The 24490-nt window shown below is 38.5% G+C and overlaps 1 protein-coding gene and 1 long non-coding RNA gene across 9 annotated transcripts in view; one reads left to right on the top strand and one right to left on the bottom strand.

Moving 5' to 3' along the window:
- Positions 1–24490, bottom strand: part of LOC138740366 (glutamate receptor 3-like) — a 265786-nt gene that overhangs the window by 109982 nt on the left and 131314 nt on the right. For all 8 annotated transcript variants that reach the window (XM_069892912.1, XM_069892910.1, XM_069892911.1 and 5 more), the window contains exon 7: positions 2850–3017. In XM_069892912.1, coding sequence (XP_069749013.1) covers positions 2850–3017 — 168 coding nt within the window. The remainder of the gene's footprint in view (positions 1–2849; positions 3018–24490) is intronic.
- The window catches only part of LOC138740367 (uncharacterized), a 212461-nt gene that overhangs the window by 60064 nt on the left and 127907 nt on the right, over positions 1–24490 (top strand). The window lies entirely within an intron of this gene.

The following is a 24490-nucleotide window of genomic DNA, read 5'->3' as shown; positions in this document are numbered from 1 at the left end:
TTTCATTATGCAATGTTGTTTTCAAGGTTACACTCCCCAGTTTGTGCAGAATTGCACGATATTTTCGATACTATACTTCAAAATAGATAGATTGGAAAAACTTAAGGATTAGCATATGAATAATACCAAAAGGTGATCCAAGGGGAAAATTTAGAAAAGGATAACTTCAACATGCATTTTTTCTACTTTATTAATGTTAAAAAAAAATAGCAGTGATCCTGGTGACTAGGAAAGATATAAAAAGTGGCAAATGTCACCAGATATTAATAATTAGAAAAAGGAGTTTAAAAAGAAACCTGAAGCATATCAAAATTAGCACACATTTTTCACCATTATTTTAGGGAAAAGGCCACCTCTTGTTCACCTCTTAATAGGTAGTGTACTGGTTAGCTCAACACTGTATAGCGTCAGCAACTGGGGTTTGAATCCAGCACTATTTGTAAGGAGTTTGTACATTCTCCCCGTGTCTGCGTGGGTTTCCTCTGGGTGCTCCGGTTTCCTCCCACCCTTCAAAACAAACTGGGGTTTTAGGCCAATTGGGTGCAATGGGGCAGCATGGAATCATGTCACCGTGCTATCTGTCTAAATTTTAAAAAAATTAAATAGACAATGATGACTCTGGCCTGGATTTTCTGAAACTGTCAGCAGTTCTATGTGTAACTGCTGTCACTTCTGCACGACCGTCAGAAAGTTTAGACCTCCTGCATTAATGTGTATAAATATGGTGCGAATTAATTTCAAATCAGTACTCCTCACAATGACCCATCTGTGAGACTGGGTTAGGTTTCAGCTCATTCAGGTAATTAATTGAATTAATAAATAATTTTAAGTATTTTCTGCTTTTTAAAATTGAATAATCTGCAAGAACATTTACTAATTGTTAATAGGATTTAAAAGTAAATTCCAGCTTTCTGAAGCATTTCTGTTATAATAGAAAACCTCACTCATCAGGTTGGATGTAGTGTCATGGACCACATTGCCATTTGAAGATCTGCTCAGCTTAAGTAAATACCTATCAGGAAGGGAAGCAGTGAGCACTTCTGGTGAAGCAGACTCCAGAGATACATTGTCAAATGGTTCAGAGTTCCACAATTCTGACCCAAAACAGATGGGGGAAGTAAAAATACAATGCTGGAGAAACTCAGCAGGTCAAACAGTGTCCTCTATATAGCAAAGATAAAGATACATAACCACTGTTTTGGGATTGAGCCCTTCAAGGTATGAGCACTTCAGTGTTGTTCACTTATCCTAATTTCACTTGCTATTGAGCACTTCAGTGTTGTTCACTTATCCTAATTTCACTTGCTATTGTTTGTCTAGGGTGGCACAGTGGTGAGGCCATTGGTTCTGCTTTCTTACAGTTGCAGTGAGAGGGATTAATCCAAACCTATGGTGTTGACCAAGTGGAATTTGCGCCTTCTCCCATGACTGTTTGTGTTTCTCTCAGGTGCTACAATTTCAAACCATGTCCCAAATACATGAAGGTTGTTAGGTTAATTATCCCTGATATTGGGGGTGTAGAAAGAGAATTGCAGGGAGTCAATGCTCATGAGAGATATAATGGAAATGAGCAAGGGAAATGGTTTGGGTAGGAGCTGGCAAAGTCTTGATAGGCCAAATGTCTTCCTTCTATACTGTAAATATGAAATATCAATGTCCAGCAAATCTCAGGTTGTCTGTCAATTATCTATTTCTCCACTAATCATCTCAGATTATCATGCTAATTTGATTTTTTTGTGTTTGGTTATAACTGGGAATGAAAGCTGATTCTAACATTGTGGGGGGAGGCATGGCTTTTGGGACATTTGTAAATAGAGAAACAACTGCAACTTCCGAATCAGTGACAATTCTAGCTCGAGAGGGTAAAATTATTCAAAGTCAGGTGCAGAAAGTTAAATAGCGAGGGAATGTAATTGGAATAAATATAAAACAGGAAGGGCAAAAAAAAAATGCAGCATTTTTAAAATCTCTTAAAATTGACCAATGCCAGAGGAATCAGAAAATTTGAAACTGGGATATGGGATTGCTTTTGAAAGATGACAACAGTGGTGTTTAAGCTCTTAGTTACTGGAATTAATTTTCATTTTGAAATTTAATGAAAAATATAGCACATCAGGCATTTTTATAAATTGCATGGTGTCATGCAAAGTGACTGTTGGAATGGGGGTAAATGGAGAAGCAAGCTCACCAATTGGCAGCATATCTCATATGTGTCATTAACATTATTATTATTTTTCCAAGATGATCCAGCTCATTGTACACAAGTATAGCATTCACAATTAAAATAGAATAGAGAATATAATTAATGTGCATTTAAGCTGTAAAAATTCTAAATGGAATACAGCTATTGATGATATTAAGTCTTATCATCTGCAAATTAAGGAAAGCCAATTGTTAGAAAGAAATAGACTTATATTTAGTTAAGTCTTGAATTTGCTTTCAGTTTTACTAAAAAAAAGGTTGTTGATGTTGATTCATCAATCAGAAATGTTTTGATGGAAAGATAAGTTTCAGAAATTAAAAAAATAAATATATAAAGCAGTAAGGGCGATGCACTTATAGTGTCAGCGATTGGGACCGGGGTTCAAACCCTGCGCTATCTGTAGGGAGTTTGTACATTCTCCTCATGTCCGTGTGGCTTTCTCCCAGGGGTTCTAGTTTCCTCTCACCAAAATGCACCAAAATGCACCGGGAGTGTAGGTTAATTGGCAGTAAATTGGGTGGCATACACTCGTGGGACAAAATGACCTATAACTGTGCTGTATGTCTAAATTTTTAAAAAATATATACTAAGTGGTCGTAGCTATTTATTGGGTTGTTTCATCAGATGGAAGAATCATTCTCTGTACCTGTTTCAAAGCTCGTTCTATGTCGATTCCTTGACTCCAAGGTACTGCAGGATTCGCCAAACAATCTCCAGTCGTTACTCTTCTTGAAATATCAATCCGCTGCTTTCGTAGGTACCGAAAAGCTTCCGCGATGACAAATATTCCATCGTAAGTCAAGGCAGCAGTAAACTGAATAAAATCAAATAGATGTTTTTTTAAAAATATAAAACTTATCAATCTTTTTTGCAAACCATTCTACTAACATCAATATTCAAAAGAGTATAATCCATGGTTTATTGTTCTAATTTCTTGGCTGAACTGTTGCATAAACTATACTTTGGAGCAAGAGATTGCAGTGTCGGAGTGGGTGTATGTAAATTAACTTTGTATCATGAGAGATCACCTAATGGCATCAATGTCTCCCCTGGAAGGATGAAAAGCTAAAATGATCTATACTCTCAGTGCAATAATAGGGGAAAGGAGAGCTAACAAGAAGGGAAGGATAATAAAATGTAGAATATAATTGCAGCTTTTGGCTCATCACCAATTGTGGTCACAATATTGTGGAAAGCAGTAATTTTTAAATTGATTTTGTAATTCCCCTCCACTGTTATTTGAAGAACTGTATACCCGTACCATTTCACACCTCATTTATGCTCCCTTTGAAGGCCGAATTCAAATTATGTATGTCAGTTTTCAGGTTCCTTTAAGAACATTTTGTGCATTGCTGACAACATCAGAATGCAGCTGGATAGGATAAGATAAAAAAAAATGTTGGACAGAATAGAAGGCATTACAATTTATTTTTACTTTGGAATGCTTAAATGTCCAACCTTAACTATAACTAAAGATTTAATATTGATTCATGGATCGTTGATTGATTGTTTTGTATGCAACATGCAAATCAAATGCTCAAGCACCCCACAGTGTAACAGCGTAAGTCCTCAACAGAACCCCAGTCTGAATATAAATTCAGGACTTTGGTATCAAAGATAAATACTAAGTGTCCACATCTTAAAGTTAAACTTTTGCATTTGGAAATTTAACAGAATATAGTTAAAAAAAACCCTGTAAATTGCAATATTGTCAATGGTTAAAAGGTGGACTACTTACTTCAAGGTAGGAATGATGAGCAGAAAGTGTGGGGATATCTTGTAAGCTGAATATAACATGGTCTCACAGGATGGTCATTAAAGAAGTGCATCATAAATTTGAGAATTTGATAAAAACCTGAACTGGTGTTAGAGGAAAAGGATGGGCAACATTTGCCATCAGTACTTGAGTGGTTTAAACTTGAGGCATAAAGTATGTATAGTGTCAGTGAAATTTTGTGGCAGTTCAGTTTGAAAGAAGTTCCAACAGGCTTAAGCAGGTAATAATAATGACAGGATCCTCTGCTTACTAGTGAACTGGCATATACTCACCAATCAGAATTAGGATTCATTGTCAAGAACATGTAACAAAATTTATTGTTTCCTTTACCATTATAACAATTATAACAGTCACATCTATTAAAAAAAAATTCTCACCTTCAGACAGACACTCATTCTGTCTGTTTCTTCACTTTATGCTTGTGCCTTATTTTAGTTTTGACCATTTTACAAAGCCATAAAATTGCTGGGTCAACATACTGCTAACCACTATAGATATTCCAAATATTCCACAAAGTCAGGAGACTTCTTTAAGACGAGTTAGATCATCATCTACAACTTCTCTGGTATAGTGAGCTCCAACAGCATTGGGCAGCTACTGAGAATACACTGTGGTAAATCAACCATATATCTTTATGACATTTTAATGAGCCTGGTGCATGGGAGCTCAGTGTCTTTGTTGATTTTCAAATGCAAGAGGAGATGGCAGAAGGCAATGAGTATTGTACTGTTCTATCTTAAGTAAGGCATAGAAATATTCTCATCAGGCAATTCAACATTAAATGATAATTCCATGATAAACAAATGGCTTTTTCACTAACTATGTTTGCATTCAACCAAATTTAAGTTGCAGCACTCCATTGTGTGAGGACATAAATATTCAGCAGATTTACATAATTAGTTCTCTAAGATGGTGATTTTCTTAATGTAGGTAGAACTTGGGGAACTACGTTCTGGAGTATCGGCTTCTGCTGAGAGTTCCTTTTGGCTGCCCTACCTTCTGATTTACAGTATGACATTTCATCCATTCAAATGCAAAAGCCTGAAGCAAGCAACAATCTCTTGCATGACTAGTTGTACTGTAGACAGCTAAAACTAGAGTGAGTGGTGGTATCGTGGGCAGCTAAAGCCCTAGATTGAGTGGTGGTATCGTGGGCAGCTAAAACTAGAATGAGTGGTGGTATTGTAGGCAGCTAAAACTCTAGAATGAGTGGTGGTATTGTAGGCAGCTAAAAATCTAGAATGAGTGGTGGTATTGTAGGCAGCTAAAACTCTAGAATGAGTGTTGGTATTGAGACAGCTAAAACTCTAGAATGAGTGTTGGTATTGAGACAGCTAAAACTCTAGAATGAGTGGTGGCATTGTAGGCATCTAAAACTCTAGAATGAGTGGTGGTATTGTAGGCATCTAAAACTTTAGAATGAGTGTTGGTATTGTAGACAGCTAAAACTCTAGAATGAGTGTTGGTATTAAGACAGCTAAAACTCTAGAATGAGTGTTGGTATTAAGACAGCTAAAACTCTAGAATGAGTGTTGGTATTAAGACAGCTAAAACTCTAGAATGAGTGTTGGTATTAAGACAGCTAAAACTCTAGAATGAGTGTTGGTATTAAGACAGCTAAAACTCTAGAATGAGTGGTGGTATTGTAGGCATCTAAAACTTTAGAATGAGTGTTGGTATTGTAGACAGCTAAAACTCTAGAATGAGTGGTGGTATTGTAGGCATCTAAAACTTTAGAATGAGTGTTGGTATTGTAGACAGCTAAAACTCTAGAATGAGTGTTGGTATTGTAGACAGCTAAAACTCTAGAATGAGTGGTGGTATTGTAGGCATCTAAAACTTTAGAATGAGTGTTGGTATTGTACACAGCTAAAACTCTAGAATGAGTGTTGGTATTGAGACAGCTAAAAATCTAGAATGAGTGGTGGCATTGTAGGCATCTAAAACTCTAGAATGAGTTGTGGTATTGTAGGCAGCTAAAACTCTAGAATGAGTGGTGGTATTGTAGGCATCTAAAACTTTAGAATGAGTGTTGGTATTGTAGACAGCTAAAACTCTAGAATGAGTGTTGGTATTAAGACAGCTAAAACTCTAGAATGAGTGGTGGTATTGTAGGCAGCTAAAACTCTAGAATGAGTGGTGGTATCGTGGACAGCTAAAACTCTAGAATGAGTGGTGGTATCGTGGACAGCTAAAACTCTAGAATGAGTGGTGGTATTGTAGGCAGCTGAAGAGATTTATGCAATTGTGATTTTCATTATTCAGACCATTTGTTGCAAAATACCTTTAGTATAAAATTATATACAAAATTCCCTTTACTGGAACAAACTGTACATTTGGAGATTTTGACATAGACCAGTGTTCGATCTCTAGAATCTGAATGATAGAGATCAGATGTCCATACATAACAGAATCACTGCTTTATAGTGAGAAAAGGTTGACAATTTGTTTCTTGCCACAATTGAACAGTTTTGCTCTTAGTGTTCAATAGCCTTGTCACTGTAGAGTAATTGATCACCAACTCTGCACACCAATGGTGATCAAGATGCTGTTAGCACCTTTACTAGTGATTACTGGTCACCGATTACTAAATTGTCATTTTTGGTTTCTCAGTGAATAAACTAGCCTTCATGCTTGAAGTATGAATCTTTTGTTAATGTAATCAGTCCAACACCAGCCTTCATGGGCTCACTCCAAGGCTACACAGCGATAAGATCACTTCATTTTCAATAGTACCAGCAGAAACAAGGGATCAGCTGGAGAAATTGTTTTGCTTTGGAAAATTTGTACAATCAAACCACATGACTAACAAGATTGTAAAATAGAGATTAATCCCTAGAAATTGATGATAATGGCTTATAAGTGAAACTGCTTCACTTCTCCTAACATCTCACACACTTTTAGTTTGGTCTGCGGAACTGTCATGGTTGATATGAGATAATATATTTGCATATAGATTGCTCCCTAGCTAATAAACTAGCTTTAAACTGGATTTCCAGTGGTCCCTGGAGCTTTAGATCAAAACAAACTAACACTATTAGACTGTATAAGTATTGTCTGCTTCAAAACCGATTAGGATTAGTTTAAAAATACTGGTTTTTAATTCATAGACATTATAGTGACTGTAATTGAATAGCAGGACAAATAAATTGGGGTCAGTTAGAAACTCTCCAAAGATCTGTTAACTTAACTTGCGTTTTGTGGGCTAATCTTCCTACTGATTCTATTGAGCTATTTAACTCCTGATATCCTGAAATATATCTTGTGAAGTAACTATTTTGCTCATGGAAGTCCCTTCTTCGTAACAGTACATAATTTCCAAATGTGGAATCCTTAATTTTAATCCATAGAAATAGGGTAGCTATTGGAGATTAACATGCTTCGATTAATATTGGGAGATGGGAAATTAATGGAAATGATGTAAAATGATCCTATACTTTCACTGGCAACCAAGGATCTCATTGACTATGTATTATTTGGGATGTCCATAACATAAATCTATGAAGCTTGAGATTTTGATACACTTCCATTGCTTTTCATCTATTTCAGTGGTTCTCACATACTACTTTAAGTGTTCCCTATTCCATATGTACTGTGTGATTAGTAAGGGATTGTTTAAGGTGGTATATGGGTGGAAAAAAAAAGTTTGAAAACCACTGTTTTAATCGTACCTAATTGACTCGTTATGTGCACGGTTTCCTAACTCCAAAGGAAATGGGCCAATGACAATTTTTCTCAAGTATAATATTTCAGTAATAATTGGGTCAAGAGCAGTTGTTCTCAACCTTCCCATCTTGCCCACATACCACCTTAAACAATCTCTTCCTAACCACAGAGGACCGATGGCACAGGGATTACTTAATGTGGTATCTGAGTAGAAAGAAAAAGGTTGAGAACCACCAATCTATTTCATAACTTGAAGGAGTTTCTGCAATTATAGAACAAATCAAATGCTAAAGGCAGGAGGATTAAATGGCTACAGCAACAAATCTGAAATTTGGACCTAACTATTGAAATCAAAGGATGGGTAGTGCTCAATTTCGACTGCCAAAGATGAACGTGGAAAAATCAATTGCACAAAAAAGAAAAAAATATTTAAGTGTTCACAGGAAAACAAAAACAAAACAATAAAGCTAGTTATGGTGAGAAAATTACACACTGGGGCACATTAGAAAATAGAGTTGTTGAGCAGGTCAATGTCTGGAATCTTGAAGGTAATATTATTTAAGAATCAGAATTTATTGTCTTGAAGATGTTATGCAATTTGTGGTTTTGTCAAAGTATTACAGTGAAAATATTCCTATAAATTACATTTAAAGAATAAATAAATTAGTGCAAAAGAAGAGAATGTGAGGTAGTGTCTGTGGTTTATTGTCCATTCAGAAATCTGATGGCAGAGGGGAAGAAGCCTTTATTGGGTCACTGGGTGCTCATCTTCAAACTCCTGCATCTCCTTTCTGAAGGAGCAGTATGAAGTGGGAATGTCCTGGGTGTTGAGGGTCCTTGAGGATAAAGGCTGCTTTCTTAAGTCACTTCCTCTTGTAGATGTCCTCGTTGGAGTGAAGACTGATGCCTTAATGGCACGAAATGAGTCAACAGTAGGGTGTGCACTAATGGGTGGCTGGGGTTCCACCTTGATTGGCAAGTGATATGACTTCTGAATAAGTTTCAGACAGGGAAGTCATGTGACCCTCCTCAATTGACAATGTTCCAGACAGGGAGGCCATATTTTCCTCCACAATCCACATATAACAGTAGGCCAGAGGGATTTTTCTGATAGAGTGGGGCCAGCGTGTTTTGATGACTGCTGACAAGCATCTTGTTGATAGATTAATGATGGAAGATACAGAGAAAAAAAACAAATGGACAAGTAAAGAACATCATGCAGGTCTGAGATGTAGGAAATTCCTCACAGAACAAGGAAAGTGAAGTGAGGAAATCAGATTAAAAATTACAGATGAATAGCCTGTCAGACCCATACAACCAGAGAAGACAAATAACTTGAAAATTATAAATTTGATATTTGAGTCCATTGGGTGCAGGTCTAGTCCGTCTAATCTATCATCATTAGACAACTTGCCATTCCTGTGATCAGTCCAGCAAACCTTTCTCTCACCAGGATCCATCATATGCACTCTTACTTAAACAAGGAGACCATCACTAAGAACAATGATCCAGATTTGATCTCACCAATATCTAATAAATAACCTATCCTGGACACACAACATCTCCTCACTTGTCAGGAAGGCACAAGAGCAATTGCACTTTCTGAGAAGACTGAAACCACCATCCCATCAACCTGCTGCAAGAGCTCTATCGAGAGTGTCCTGGCTAGTTGCATTACGTTTGCTGTAGAAAGGTGGATCAGAGGTCAATCCACAAGACTACGAGTGGCAGAGAGGATCACTGGGGTCTCCCTCCTCTCTCTTCTCCCCTCCCCCACCATCGATGTGATCTACTGGAATCATTGTTTGAAGAGGGTGCACAAAATCGTTGAGGATCCCTACCATCCTGCACACATCTTCCAGCTACTCCCATCGGGAAAGCGATACAGGAGGATCAGAGCCAGCACCACCAGGCTGAGGAACAGCTTCTTCCTACGAGCAGTGAGAATACTGAATGACTAAACGAACTGCTCACACTAACTGTCTGAGACATCACTATTTAATAATCAATATTTATTTATTTTTACACGCACATATTTGTCTTACCCATGATTTGCTTATCTGTATGTGTGTCATGTCTGATTGTGTGTCTACATCTTTTGCAATTAGCTGATAAATAAACTTGAAATATATAACTGAAGCAAAGCCTCCCAACTTTTGTATTCAATGTCCCTGGTATAAAATAATCTAATTCTGTTAAAATTTTATAACTACTTTCTGTGTCTGCAAAGGATCTTTTGTGAATCATCCAGCAGGACATCTGAGTACTGTAATCTCTCACCATTTAGACCACTTATTTTGTGAAATATGCAATTTTACATTTTCCCACATTACTCTCCATTTTTCATGTTTTTGCCCACTCAACCCATCTACATTGCTTTATATAAAGAAAAATAAAACACAAAAGTCTGTAGACATCGTGGTTAAAGAGAAAACACAAAGCTGGAGGAACTCAGCAGGTCAAACAGTGTACTTCATATAGCAACAATAAAGATAGATTACCAACATTTCGGGCTTCAGCCTTTCATCAAGGTATGAGAAAATGTCAACAGGTACCTGAACAAAATGGCAGGTGGGGAGGTTTGAGGAAGAGCACAGTCCCAAAGGTTGGAGGTGGTTAAGGGAAGGAGGGTTAATAGGCCTACTTGCTGATGTGCCACAGAGCCATCCCTCCTCCCCAGCTTGCTGGTGTGCCCTTTCTACTTTGTCCACCTATTAAGTCCTGCCTTTAGGACCATTCTTCTCCCCCTGCCCCTTCCCTCCACCATGTTTTTTGGGCAGCTGCCGACATTTATTCATTCCTTGATGGAGGGCTCATGGCCAAAACTTTGGTTATGTATTTCTATTGTTGAAATATAAAGTATATAATTTGACCAGTTGTTCCTCTAGCAGAGATTTTATCCACATGACCTCGTCACAATTTTACTTTTCATCAAGCAAATTTACCGACCAACATTTCGAGTGAGGTCCCAATTCCTGTCAGCAATCACACTTGTTAAATCCTGCCAACTGGAAAAACATGCTTTCATATCTATTCTGTTAACCAGACATCTTTCTATCTATGGCCATACATTAGCCCTTAAAGTCCAAGCTTATATTTTTCACAATAACCTGATGCAGCCCCGTATCAAATCTTGATTGCATATCCATCTGGTCTTTGTCCATAGCACATGCAACTTCTTCATAAGACTTCAACAAAGTTGGTTAGAGATGATTGAGGCCACATTTACTTTGTCTCAACTTTTCTACAGTCATTTGAAAATTGCAAGTGATTTCAGGTTGCTGAGCCATGGTCTGCAGAATTTTCAAGGCCCCTGCATTAATTAATCACTTGCTTCCAGGAATAGGCCAACTGGGAAATAGCATGGGCGGAATCATGGCAGCTAATCTCCCATCTGAATTACCAAGAGGACCAGTGTGCGTATCAACTTCCAGCAAAGGGGGTCTGAAATCACTGAAACCAGTTGCCTTCGTCAATTGTAATGTTAATCTCAGAGCATGGGAGGAATCACAAAGCCATTGGCTGGCAAGGTAACAATAGGTATGAACTTTTACGTGTTGAATGCTTTAAAGGCTTGAGCCATGGTGATTTGTTACATTTCACTTTGTCCACTGTTGTAGATGGAAGGTCAATGAGGTCCCCTATGCAAAGGGACCAACAGATGGAGAGAAGTGCGTGCAGTTTTCCTGCATTTCCACAAATACCGATCGTGTGATTAATGCAAAGACAGTGAATGTTGTTCTTTCTAGTTAATAACTTTCATATTTGCTTCAGTAATTAGAATACGTAATATGCATTTTTGTGCCTTTAATAGATGGCATTGGAGTTTTGGTGTGCATATACACTTGTGTAACATCTAAGGGTTTTAAAAGGGATGGCTAAAATGTTTGTGAATGTCCTTGTTCTCAACTCCTGACTTCCATGGATTCTCAAATATTTCCCATTCATTGGAAGACACCAAATGTAATTCTTCAAGGAGAGAGAAAATTAGATAAAATTCAATAAAAATAGAGAGAACAACATATTACTTAACAGTAAAGCTAACAAGGTACTAGGAAAATAATAACAGAATTGGTAAACATGATTTATGAAAAGGAAATGAACTTTGACAAATCTACTGGAATTGCTCAAAGTTGCGCCTGCAGAAGAGACAAGGGCAGCCAAGTAGATGGAACTTCAGACATGTGTATAAAAAGATTATTACAAAATTAATTCATATGGTATTAGGAATGATATAGTGATGTGAATTGAGAATTGGTAGGTAGGTTGTTTCAAGCTGAGAAGCTGTAACCTGTGGAGTGCCAAAAGAAATTAGTGCTGGGACCCAGGCTGTTCGCAATATTTGTTGATTAATTTGGATGAGGGGATCAAGTACAATAGATCCACATTTGCTGATGACACAAAGCTGTGTGTCAATCAAGTTTATGAGCAGGTTTCAGACATGCTGAGGATAATATTCAAGTTAAATGAATAGATATAGAAGATGGATAAAAAATTCAAGCTTGTCCACGTAAGCAAAAGAAGTAAAGCATTAAAAAAAATGATTAGAAAGGGACTTGCACGGATGAATCACTGAAATTTAACATGCAGGTTTCAAACAGCCTTTGTTTGGAAGAGAATTTTAATGCAAATATACTGCACCCTAGCGAGAGCATACTTAGAATAATGACGACAGGTTTGGTTCTTTTACCATTGGAAGGATATAAATAATATCGTAAATGTAATTACTGTTTACTCAATTGATTTCTTGGATCTGGGATTTGTCATCAAGGAGATATTATGCAGGTGAAACATGTACCTCTCCTGAGTTTAGAAGAGTGAGAGGTGATCCTTAGGGTGAATACAAGGTTGATGTTTTCACTGGCTGGGCTTGTGTAGAACCAAGAGTGTCACTCAATGCAGGAGGTCAGCTATTGAGGTTGGAGATCAGGAATTTCTTTGTACAGAGGATGGTAAATATTTTGAACTCAATGCCCAAGAGGGGTGTGGAGTTGGATATCTTATCAAATGGCAGAGCAGGCACAATGACGTGCTCCTGCTTCTATATCTCAAGCTATTTTTTCTTACACCCTGGGTCAATATCCGGCATCTTAGCAATCACGATGCCTTTATTCCAGTTGATTTTGTACTGTTTTTCCACAGAAATAATTAAAAAATGGAATCCAAAGTAAATTATTAAATCTTTCATGTTCCCACATTAATTACCCATGTTCGTCCAGCTGTGGTAGAATTCCTCTGCTCTACAACTGTAATGGCTATATGGATAGTTGTGTTCAATAGAGGGGATTGTTGATCGTCTTGAGCCCAAATGCCCAATCCAAACACTTGATTCTGCTGGTTGATGTGTAACACTGACCATACGGATATTGTGGTGGAGAGGAATCTATCATAATCTTTCTGATTTGTGTGGTATGAAGACTGTTTTGTACTGGGCAGTCTCCTGCAGATTCAGGGCATTCCCATATTCCATCTAGGCTTCCAATACAGCACCTGAACGCCTGGGATCCTTCTTTCTCTCAAATTGTACCATTCTGTTGAGATGGCACTGAGGCATGACAAAATTCTGGGTTCTTCTCACAGATCCTCTCTTTTTTTTAAAAATATACCATTTTACTCTGTTCTCCCTGCACTAAATAACTAAAATTTCCCTCAAATTTTCTCACAGGCCTGAAGATCTTCACTGTAAATCTATACTCTGTAGATTGTACTCTTTATACAGCTGTATGGATTAGAGAAAACCTGTCTGTTTGTCTATTTGCAGAAGAACCCCCCACCCCCCCCTCACTGGCTACCTTCATGAAGGACTCAAACCCAAAACATTTGTGACATAAAGGTCACTGTTTGACCTGCTGAGCTTCTCCAGCCTTGTGTTTTTACTTCAACCACAGTGTCCAAAGACTTTCGTGTTTTAACCCCTCTCACTGTACAAGGTATTTTGTGACAAATAAACTCATAGGATCACAGGAAAAAAGGATCACCAATTTAGCCCCCCTCACTTCACTTTTCCCTGGACAAGTTAATTCCAGCACAACCTTCAGGCGCAGTACAACTCTCCTTTTGACCGGGAAGGACTTGCTTTAAGGAGGTTATCCTAGTTGAACTGACGCTATTAATGATGTTGGTATTCTGGTGGATGTATGCAAGCAATCAACAATGTGGTTACAAGGAGCAACACATAGATCTCATTTTAATAAGCAGGCACCATGAAATTGCCTGTTACAATAAAGAAATGCAGGTTATTCATGATCTCAGTACTCAGTTTTGAATGTTGTCCAATTTAGACAAACTGTCAGGCCATTTTTATTTTGGAAGCAGTTCAGTTATTTGTGATCAGAAATATTACAGATATTAATTTTGCTATTTGCAACTGTTTTCTAGTCAATATTTTTTATGCTGTATTTTAAATTAGCATTTTCCCTTGGAAATATGAGACAATTAAATGAAAAAAATTAGGAATCATTTTGCAACATGATTTGGGACATTTTTATGGGGTTCAAAATAATAAAGTGATTTCAAATCCTGAGGAAATTAGATTTATTTCAGTAAAATAGTCTATTCACAAATCTGACTTTTCCACATTTTAAAAAAATTGAATAAAATAGAAGTCACTGACAAAAAAAATTAAATAAATATTTTTAAAGTCTGCAGTTTGTCGTAAACATGTTCAAATTTATAGGATATTTGTCTGCTATTTAAATGGAGTTCAAGTGAATGGACAAAAATAAAGAAGCTGAATAGTTTGGGCAACTCTGATTTAATTCTACAAGTAATCTGGTTGCAAGTTGGGCAAAAAAGATTGAAAACTATGGGCCTGCCATAAACCGCTCATTGACAAATCATGCCTCATTAATGAATACGTTATAAAGTTCATTTTATATTTGGTTTATTTCCCAGCTACCTACAGATGTTTCTTTTGTTTCTGAAAAATGCAGCAGGGATTTCGGAAAGTTGCCTTTATGGTAGGCAAAAAGCTGGCAGATATAATTTTGTTCCAAGAGTTTCCAGTCAGATTTAGAGACAGCACATAGCACCTCTCCCTGGTTGTCCCATTTCACTTTAGAAACCTGTACTGAAAATGGATAAATGTAGTGTAATAGATTTGTGTTAATCTTTAAAGTTAAAATGATTAGTTATAAAATATATATTTCTTAGTAAAGTTAGTTATAGAGTTAAGTATATTTCTAGTGAGGGAATTGTGGGCTGGATACAGGATCACACACAGGGCATAGCATATTTGCAGAAACACCATTGCATGAAGAGAAAGAGTTCAGATGGAGTCGATGTGTCTGGAAAAAAACAAAGTCATAAAACTGAAGCAGTGTCCTTAATTGAAACTCAAGTACCATGAGTTGCTCTTGAAAGCATTTTTTAAAAAAATGTACAATCAGCATTATGCTGGCAGCTGTTTCAAACCTAAAATATCATTTGGAATGACCTGTGCAGACTTTCCAGAACCGAACCACTTAAGCCTCAAAGATGAGGTCAAATGTTTTTTATGGAAAGGAGGTGGTTTTGAAGAAAAGTGAGAGGTGATATCACATCACATGATGTCGGAGAACTGTACCCTGAAGGCAGAGAAGACATTCTGAATCAGAAGACTGAAGAGACTGAAGAAACCCTTGACATCCTGGAAAGACCGGACTAGGGCAGTAGTCTCGAGAAAGAGAGGGAGCTGTTGTTCTGTATTGTATCATCCTCATCATCGGGGATAAACAATATAAGTGGCTTTTAAATAATCAGACCACTTCTGACCTGCTGATTTAAGAAAAGAGAGGCAGTCTCATGTGCCCAGAAGATGGTCACTCTTGTTTAAGAAATAACTCATCTTGAAGATCACAGTTCTGCAACCTGAACAAGAAAGGGGGGGAGGGGAAGGGGGTGAAACCTATGAAAACATTCATGAAGGATATCTCTCTGAAGCAGCTCATCAAGGGACGTGAGCTTAAAGAGATCTGCAAATATAATGTTTAAAAGCACCTTATACTTACTTCTGAACCATAATTTAAAAAGATCCTGAAGTTCAACAAGAAGTTTGAAATTAGACTTTAAAATTGACTTTTCAGATTTAAATTTAAATGGAAAGAGTTTGGATTTTAACACTCATACTCACACACTTCTATTTGCACATAGTGGGAATTTAAGATAGATTGAAGTTTAGAGATAAGTAAGAAATGTTATGTTATTAATAGTTTAACAAAAATATATTATTTTGAACTTACCATTGTCTGGTGAATTTTCCATTGCCGTTCTTTTGTTAGTTCGTAACTGTAGGAAAACCTGGACTTCTTATTTTTATTAGTGGTACAAAATTACTATTCCATAAACACAGGACACCAGTGATTGAAGCTCTGTGGAAACTGCATAATGTTGTTTTTAATCTATTGTCCGATCTTGCTCCAAATAAGTTCCAAACCAGTGTTTATAGAACTAATCACATCAGTACTGAACTGAAGGCATTTCATGACTTATGATGCTCATTTTTATTAGAATCTCAATTATTTACAGACTTTTAAAGCTTTTGATTACTTTCATTTGGCAAGGGTCTTTGAAAACAAGACCTCGTGCAAAATGGATCTGAATCTTTCTTCCAAAGATGTGGATTATAAATCCAGAATTTAACCGGCATTAAGAGGAATAGAAAAAAGGTAAAGGAAATTGAGGTTAGGATTAATCATAACATACAACTGATTTAAGGGTCCCACAGGCTCCCATCTATCCTTTTGTTCTCGAGTTCCCTTACCAAGTGGTCGTGAATTCACAGTTTTAATCTGGGTTAATTTCTTTGAGCACCATTGAAAAATAATTTAGTGCTGCATATATCTATATGATCTTGTCTGTACGGAAATCATGCAAAAGAAATAACTCACAAAGAAGCTGACTTAGTACAAATGCCAGAGCAATAATGTGGATTATATTGTGAGAATAGGGCCACTGTCAGCTAAATCAGTCAACAAAGGACATTTTAAAGAAGAGCGATACTAAGCCCTCTTTAAAAAAAAGCACAGAGATTTACAAGGTGAAAGAAAAAAGTGTTATTACAATCTTTGAGATGTGAGAGCTTAAACTGTGGTATGGGCACTGCAGCTCAATCTTCAAGAGAAAAGTCATTCAGTTGAAATGAAAGTTTGTAGCTACTTTGGAATACCAGTGCGTCCTTTGTTAATCAATTGAATTGTTTTGAATCAAGGATAGAATTATGATTATAAATTTCAATTTGAGGTAGCAATTATAAGCCAAGTGAGAAATGTTTAATAACAAATGGGGAATTGTGTTAATCTTGTTCACTCAATAGAAAAGCCTGCAAATAAATTAATCTCCAGTTGGTAGCGGGAGCTCATGTTAGTTTGCCTCCAAAATTCATTTCACAACAAACTAATGATACTATGGAGGATACTTGGTGCTATTGACAAAGATTGAATTTCTGCTCTTCCTTTCAGTAAGAAAAATTATTGTTATGGATAAAGTCCCTTTACTTTAAAATAAATTCCCCTGATGTAAACATCTTGTTTATTGAAGATGTATGATTGAGTTCTAAACAGAAAGGTAAGAAGAGCAAGGTACAAATTACAATAAAGATTTGGGATTCTCAGTGACCATAAGTAGCATATTTTAAGTACATAACTAGCTTATCATTGCAACAATTATTTGCTTAACATAATTCTGATCCCTTGACTTCAACAAAGAGAATTCTAGCGATTTGGGAGGAATGGTAGAAATTAATGTATAAATAAACTCTCACTGAGTCGCAACACACAACAAAAACTACTAGTTTCAAACAGGTCTCAATCATACCAGTGTCCAGGAAGGGTGTGTGGTCACATGCAGTTGTGTGTGGAAAAAACAGTTTGATGAGTCCTAAGAGAAATGAGGCTGAACACAAGCTGGCTGAAGTGTCACAAAAGGGATAACACACACACACACACACACACACACACACACACACACACACACACACACACACACACACACACACACACACACACACACACAGCCCCCAGATTATGCACTCACAGCCACTCTGAGGTAGAAAGTTTCATAACTAAGTTACAACATATGATACCTGCCACCCCTTTATATAGTGCAGGCATGTCTCTTAACTACTCTAAACTAGGGTTAGTAATTTCTAAACACACAATACACAGCTCCCAACTGTTTGCACACACCTTGCCAATCACTTTCCCGCATTGCCCACAGTTCACAACCTGGTGTGGAGCTTGGATTCATCCCAGAATAAAAGGAGGCAGATGGCTCACACGTACTGGCACGTTTGTCACGTAGTGTCATCAGCTGGAGAGTCTGGCTCAGATAGCGATGAGGCAATTAAAAGGGCCAACGATCAGGTGTGCACTGAACTGTGGGCATAGCTTGATCTTGATGGGCATCCAACTAAGTTCCAGACTGAGAGGCCACATAACCCTCCGCAATCCACCATGTTCCAGATGGAGTGGTCACATGACCCACACTACAGTTGCCTAAATGACTACTGAGCAATTACAAACACATCCACAGTGATGAAGTGCTTTAAGAAGCTGGCCTTAAAGCACATCAGCTCCTGTCTGAGTGCAATATGGATCCATTCCAATTTCCCTATGGCAGCAACAGGCATATGGCAGATGCCATCTCACTGACTCTACACAAAACTCTGGAACACCTGAACATCAAAGATACATATATTAGAATGCTCTTTATTGACTACAGTTGGCATTCAACACATCATCCCCTCAAAACTGATCAGCAAATTCCAAGACCTGGGCTTTAATATTCCACTGTGTAATTGGATCCTGGATTTCCTCACCTCCAGATCCCAATCAGTGCAGATCGGCAGGAACATCTCCTCTACAATCTTCGTCAGTAGCAGAGTACCACAGGCTTGTGTACTTAGCCCCCATCCAACTCACTTTACACCTAGGATTGCATGGTTTGGTATGCCAATAACACGTCAGAGTCAAAATGTATAATTTGTTTACTTACCTTGTTCGGTCAGCATCCAGAGATCAATTGGCTGGGTGTGACCATGTTCATCTTTGTGTGCGTGCGGGAGTGCCGGCTAGAGCATGTGCAGTGCATTCGTGTATTGGAGTGCTGGTTGGGATATGCGCAGTAGTGTGTGGCGTGAATTGAGAGCTTTAGACTATATTATACAACAGGACGGCAAAAAGGAGGGTGAGTGAAACGCTCATAATTCTTGTTGACCATCCTCATGGATGTTGCTTCATTTTGACAGAGCTTTAATTCAGATGCTATTGGACATTTATACAGATGTTATTTTAATGTTAAAGAAGAGTTACAAGTTTACGTGTTAAAGAAAGGATTTAAATACTTCTGGACTTGTACTGGAAATAATTGAAACGCGTCACAAAGAGATGTCTCACCTAACCTCCAAGTGACTATTTATTGGATCAAAGTCACTACAATTGGTCAACAAGATATTTTTATTGTTTGGAGCAGAAAATAAAAGAATAGAATATAGAAAATAATCTCCCTTTGCTTTAGATTGAAAATAGAATAATATGGTGGCCATCTCAGAGATCCTTCGAATTTTGAGCAGCCATTAGTATTGGCAAGAGAGGGATTCAAAGTGTTCTATAGATGCATTAATGAATCAGTTTCTTGAAAATCAGCGATATTATTGGGTGATCACAGATGAAGAGGGCGAGTAAACTTAAATTCCCGAAAGTCACAATTTGGACCACGAAGAGAACATGGCAGCACGTCTACTTCCTCGGAGGTTTGGGGAGGTTTGGTGTGACATTGGTAGAATTGGCAAACTTTTGTTGGGAAGTGTGCTGACCAGCTCCATCATAACCTTCAAAACATACTGAGATTGTAAGTTAATTAGGATATTTTGGGTGGCAGAGACTCGAGGCCCATATGGGCCCATTACCATGTATATCATACTTCGCAAATTATTTATTACTGAACATTTATTTTTTCTGTGTTTGTACAGTTTGCTTACATTTCTTTCTTTGTTCACATTTCTCTCTTTTGTATACACGCCTTTATCTTGATGATAAATCCTGCTTGGCCAACAGGAAAAAGAATCTCAAGAGCTGGGTGTGATGTCATGTATGTAATCTGACAATAAATTTGAGCTTGAACCTAGGAGTGATTTAGGCATGAGAGGCTTCTATGGAAGTTCCGCAAGTCTTCTTTGTATCTGTAATCAATATGGACATGCTGAAATGACCTTGAAGGTCACTCCTACACCTGGTGGAAGCTGTAGTCTGCAATCATGACTTCTGCTCACAAAATCTCTGTTTTTGTTGTACGACATGTACAGCTTTTTTGCTGATCATGCCATAGGGTTTGGTGTTGGCTCCTTCACGGTTTGTCACCTACATCAATATTCAGATGAAAATGTACATGGCATAATTAACAAATTTGCAGTTGACACTGAAGTGGTGCAAACATGGGGCGGTTGGCAGATGGCAGATGCAATCTCACTGACTCTACATGGTTGGGCTTAGCGGTTAGTGCAATACCTTTGCAGCGCCAGCAACTTGGACAGGACCTGGGTTGGAATCCCGTGCTCTGTATAAGGAGTTCGCCCGTTCTGTGTCTGCGTGGGTTTTCTCCAGAGGCTTCAGTTTCCTCCCACCCTTGAGAAACGTAGCGGGGGGTGTAGGTTAATGGCGTGCAAAGGACTCATTGGGCTGAATTGGCCTGTAACAATGCTGTATATCTGAATTTTTTAAAAATTGCAGCAGAATCCTGAACATTTGGGCAGGTGGGAAGAGGAAAAGTTAATGGAATTTAATACAGAGAAACGTGAGGTATTGCATTTTGGCAAGACTAACATGGATAGGACCTACCCAGTAAATGGTAGGGTTCCAGGGAGTATGTAGAAAAGAGGGATCTAGGAGTTTGAAAATGGTGTCACTGGTAGATAGGGTTATGAAAAAGACTTTCAGCTTATTGGCATTCATCAGTTCTTGAGTGTAGAAGTTGGGAGATTATGCTGCAGTTGAACAAGTTGTTGGTGAGGCTCCATTTGGGTATTGTGAATAGTTTTGGCCACCGTGCAATAAAATAGGTTGTCAAGCTGGGGAGGATGCAGAAAAGAATTGCAAGATTGTTGCAGGACTTATGGGCCTGAGCTATTGGGAGAGGTTGAGCATTGTGGCTTTATACCGTGGAGGACAGAAGGATGAAGGGTGATCACAGAAAGGTAAACAAAATCGTGAGGGAAATAGGTCAGGTGTTTGCAGAATCTCCTTTTCCCAGAGTAGAGGATTCAGTAACCAGAGGACACAGGTTTGAGGTGAGAAGGGGAGAGATTACCTGAGGGGTAACTTTTTTTTAAGCATAGAGGGTAGTGAGTGTTTGGAATGGGCTGCTGGAAGAGGTAGTTGATGGTTTGAGGCTGGTAGTACTGCAATGTGTAGGTTTAGAGGGACATGGGCCAAATTCAGGCAGATGGGCCACGCAAATGGGACATTTTGATTGTTTTACCAAGTTGGGCTGAAGGAGGACATTTTCCTCATTCTATGAGTCTAATTCTACCCCGTTACCAGGGATCACTTTTTTTTTGATAAAGCAACTGGTCAAATGGTATCAATACAGCAAAAAAAAATCAATTACTATATTGGATCATTGAACAAATTAAGTGGAGTTCAGAACGTTTTTGAGATTCCTAGCTCTCCTGATGGCTTCAGCATTCTTTGTAGATAGTTTTTGTCTACTCAAACTCAAATCAATTTGATCAAAAGCATATTTGTGTGTGTGTGTGTGTGTGTGTGTGTGTGTGTGTGTGTGTTTTTTTAAACCCCACATAACATTGACAGAAACTGACAATCAGCTCAAGTTCCTGAAGGTTTTCTTCCTTTATCCCAGATGGTTATTACAATCTGACTTCCTTCAAGCATCTCATCTGCTCTCCAGGTTCAACAGTACCTCTGGGAAACAGAATTAACCTTTGAGATCAAAGGCTCTTCAGATCTGAAACATTATCCGGTTCCCTTTCTACAAAGTCTGCCTGATTAACTGAGCGTTTCCAGCATTTTCTCTCCCCCCCCCCCCCCCCACCCCAGTGTTCCAGCACTTTCCTTTCTTCTCCACATTTTTTGTCTGTCTTATCCAAATTTTGGAAAATTTTAAGTGATGATTTCATACCATAAGTCATCCTGGTGCACCAGTACAACAGCCTGAGTGTTAATTGGGAAATAATGCCTTCCATAATAGCAGACTGGCTGGCCATAAGCATTGGACAAATGGGGGTGGCACAGTTAGCAGAAGGGGTGTCATGGTTATCTTAGCAGTTTGCGCCACCATGTTTCAGTGCCAGTGATCGGGACCTGGGTTCGAATCAAATGCTGTCTGTAAGGTGTTTGCAAGTTCTCCCCTTGTCTGTGTGGATTTCCTCCAGGAGCTCTGCTTTCCTCAAAATGCACAGGGGGTGTAATTGGACAGCATAGACTCATGGGCCAAAAGGGCTGTACTGTGCTTTATGTCAGTACAGTGAAGAATTTTGCACCTGCCAACTGATGTGCACAGGGAGCACTACTTCTTAATAATCACTCCATTAAAGGTCACCTTATAATCTCCAATGAGCTGGACAGTCTTAGGCTACCACCTAGTTGCTCTGTGTGGCTTTAATCAATAATCCATGTTTAAATTTGTTCAGTGCTGGGTGCAAGCCTCGGTTCACATCTTCCTGGCGGCATATAATTTCACACATGCATGGCTTTCAGGCCTTGATACTCGTGTACAAATCCTGAAGGATGCCTTCATGTTGTTCAATAAGCTTGTTAAAACATATCTGTGATGTAGTCGTGCTGAACATGTTTTTCTAAATCATTCTCAAACCTTTCAACCAGCTTCTTCCCAGCAGAGTCCTCTGTTGAGGTAATCAGCCATTGCAAGTAGCCTTGTTTTTGTCCATTGTAGAGGTATACAGCATAACAACATGCTCTTCGGCCCAACTTATCCATGTAGCTTATCTGAGCTTTTCTGATTTGCCTGAACATGGCCCATATCTTTCATTTTTTTTTGCCATCCATGTTCTTGTCCTCATGTCTTTTAAATGTGATACTTGTACCCATCTCTTCAGCTTCTTCTGGCAACTCATTCCACACCCATTTTGTTCGGCGTGAAAAAGTTCCTCCTCAGGTCGTTTTCAAATCTTTCCCTCTCACCTAACACCTCTGCCCCAGAGTGTCACAGTCCCCTATTCCAGGGATAACACTCTATATACCTTCTGTACATTCCTATACAAGGTCACCCTTCTGCCTAACATCCTAGCCTCTCCTTACAACTCAAGCCCTACAGTCCTGATAACATCCTCTCCAATCTTTTCTTTGGACCCTTTCTAGCTCAATGACATCTTTCCTATAGCAGGGTGAACAAAATTGCACATAATACCAATGTCTTGCACAGCAATAACATGAGGCTTCAACTCCTTTACTCAATGCACCGACTGATGAAAGGAAGCATGCCAAACAACTTTTACATCACCCTGTGTCACTACTTTCAGGGAAATGGGTAACTGTACCCCTATATAAACATATAACCATATACAGAGCGGAAACAGGCCATGTCAGCCTTTCGAGTCCGCACTGGTTCACTAGAAAAACTCCACTAGCTCAAACCTCCTGCTCTCCGCCAATAACCTTCCAACTCCCTCATCTCCATGTACACGTCCAACCTTCTCTTAAATGACAGAAGGGACCCTGACACAACTATCTCATTCGGAAGTTCATTCCATTCTGCCACCACTCGCTGAGTGAAAAAGCCACCTCTAATATTTCTCCTAAAGTGTTGCCCCCTTACCCTCAACTCATGGCCTCTTGTTTTACAATGCTCTCCAAGGCCTCACCATTTATTCTGATCATTCCACCTTGATTTGGCTTACCAAAATGCACGTATCTGAATTAAACTCCATTTGCTATTTCTCAGCCCACTTACCCAGTTGATCAAGATTTGGTTGTAGACTTCAAATAATCCTTTTCACTGTTCAGTATACCATCAAATTTGTGTCATCTGCAGAGTTAATTACCACACCACCTACATTCTCATCCTAACAACTATTATTCATGACAAAAATAATGGAGCCAAGACTGATCCCTATCCCAGACAACTTGTCACTGGCCTCCAATCTGAAATATAATTCTCCACCATCACCCTTTATCTCTAAACACCAAGGTAATTTTACAACCAATTGGTTAGCTTACATTGAATCCCATGTAATCATGGCGGACCACACATTCCCTTTACCCTAATATTTGTATTTCCAGGATTTCAACAGAATATGTATCCAACTTTAATGGGATTCTTACTAAAGACACTTTTATGAAATTCTAGCCACATATATCCCTTCCCATGAAGGATAACTTTTTGAGTTACTCCTTTTTTAAATCCCCACTTATATTTCAAATGTACTTCTCAAAATGCTCATCCTTCCCAATATTCAGAATTTAGATTCATTGTCAAAGTGAACACATGACATCACATACAACCATGAAATTCTTTTTCTCTTTTTCCTGAGGGCAAGGGAGAATTACCACTCATTGGAAGTGCAAAACACTGTCAAATAAGTCACTGAGTGAGTTTATTGTTGAGGAATCTGATGGTGGAGGGATAGCAGCTGTTCCTTCAGCTGGGGGTGTGAGTTTTGTGGTACCTAGAACACTTTCCTGATGGTAGCAGTGAGAACAGAGCTAGTGCTGCATGGTTGCTGCTGCTCTCCAATGGCAGCATTCCCTGTTGATGTTCTCGATGGTGGGGAGGGTTTTGCCTGTGATGTCCTGGGCTGTGTCTGTTACCTTTTGCAGGGCTTTATGCTCAGGTGTATTGGTGTCCCCATACCAGACCACGATGCAGCCGGTCAGCACACTTTCCTCTTGTTA

The sequence above is a fragment of the Narcine bancroftii genome, chromosome 8 (assembly GCF_036971445.1).
Source record: "Narcine bancroftii isolate sNarBan1 chromosome 8, sNarBan1.hap1, whole genome shotgun sequence".
Taxonomy (NCBI): Eukaryota; Metazoa; Chordata; class Chondrichthyes; order Torpediniformes; family Narcinidae; genus Narcine; species Narcine bancroftii.
This window is presented reverse-complemented; position numbering and strand designations above follow the sequence as displayed.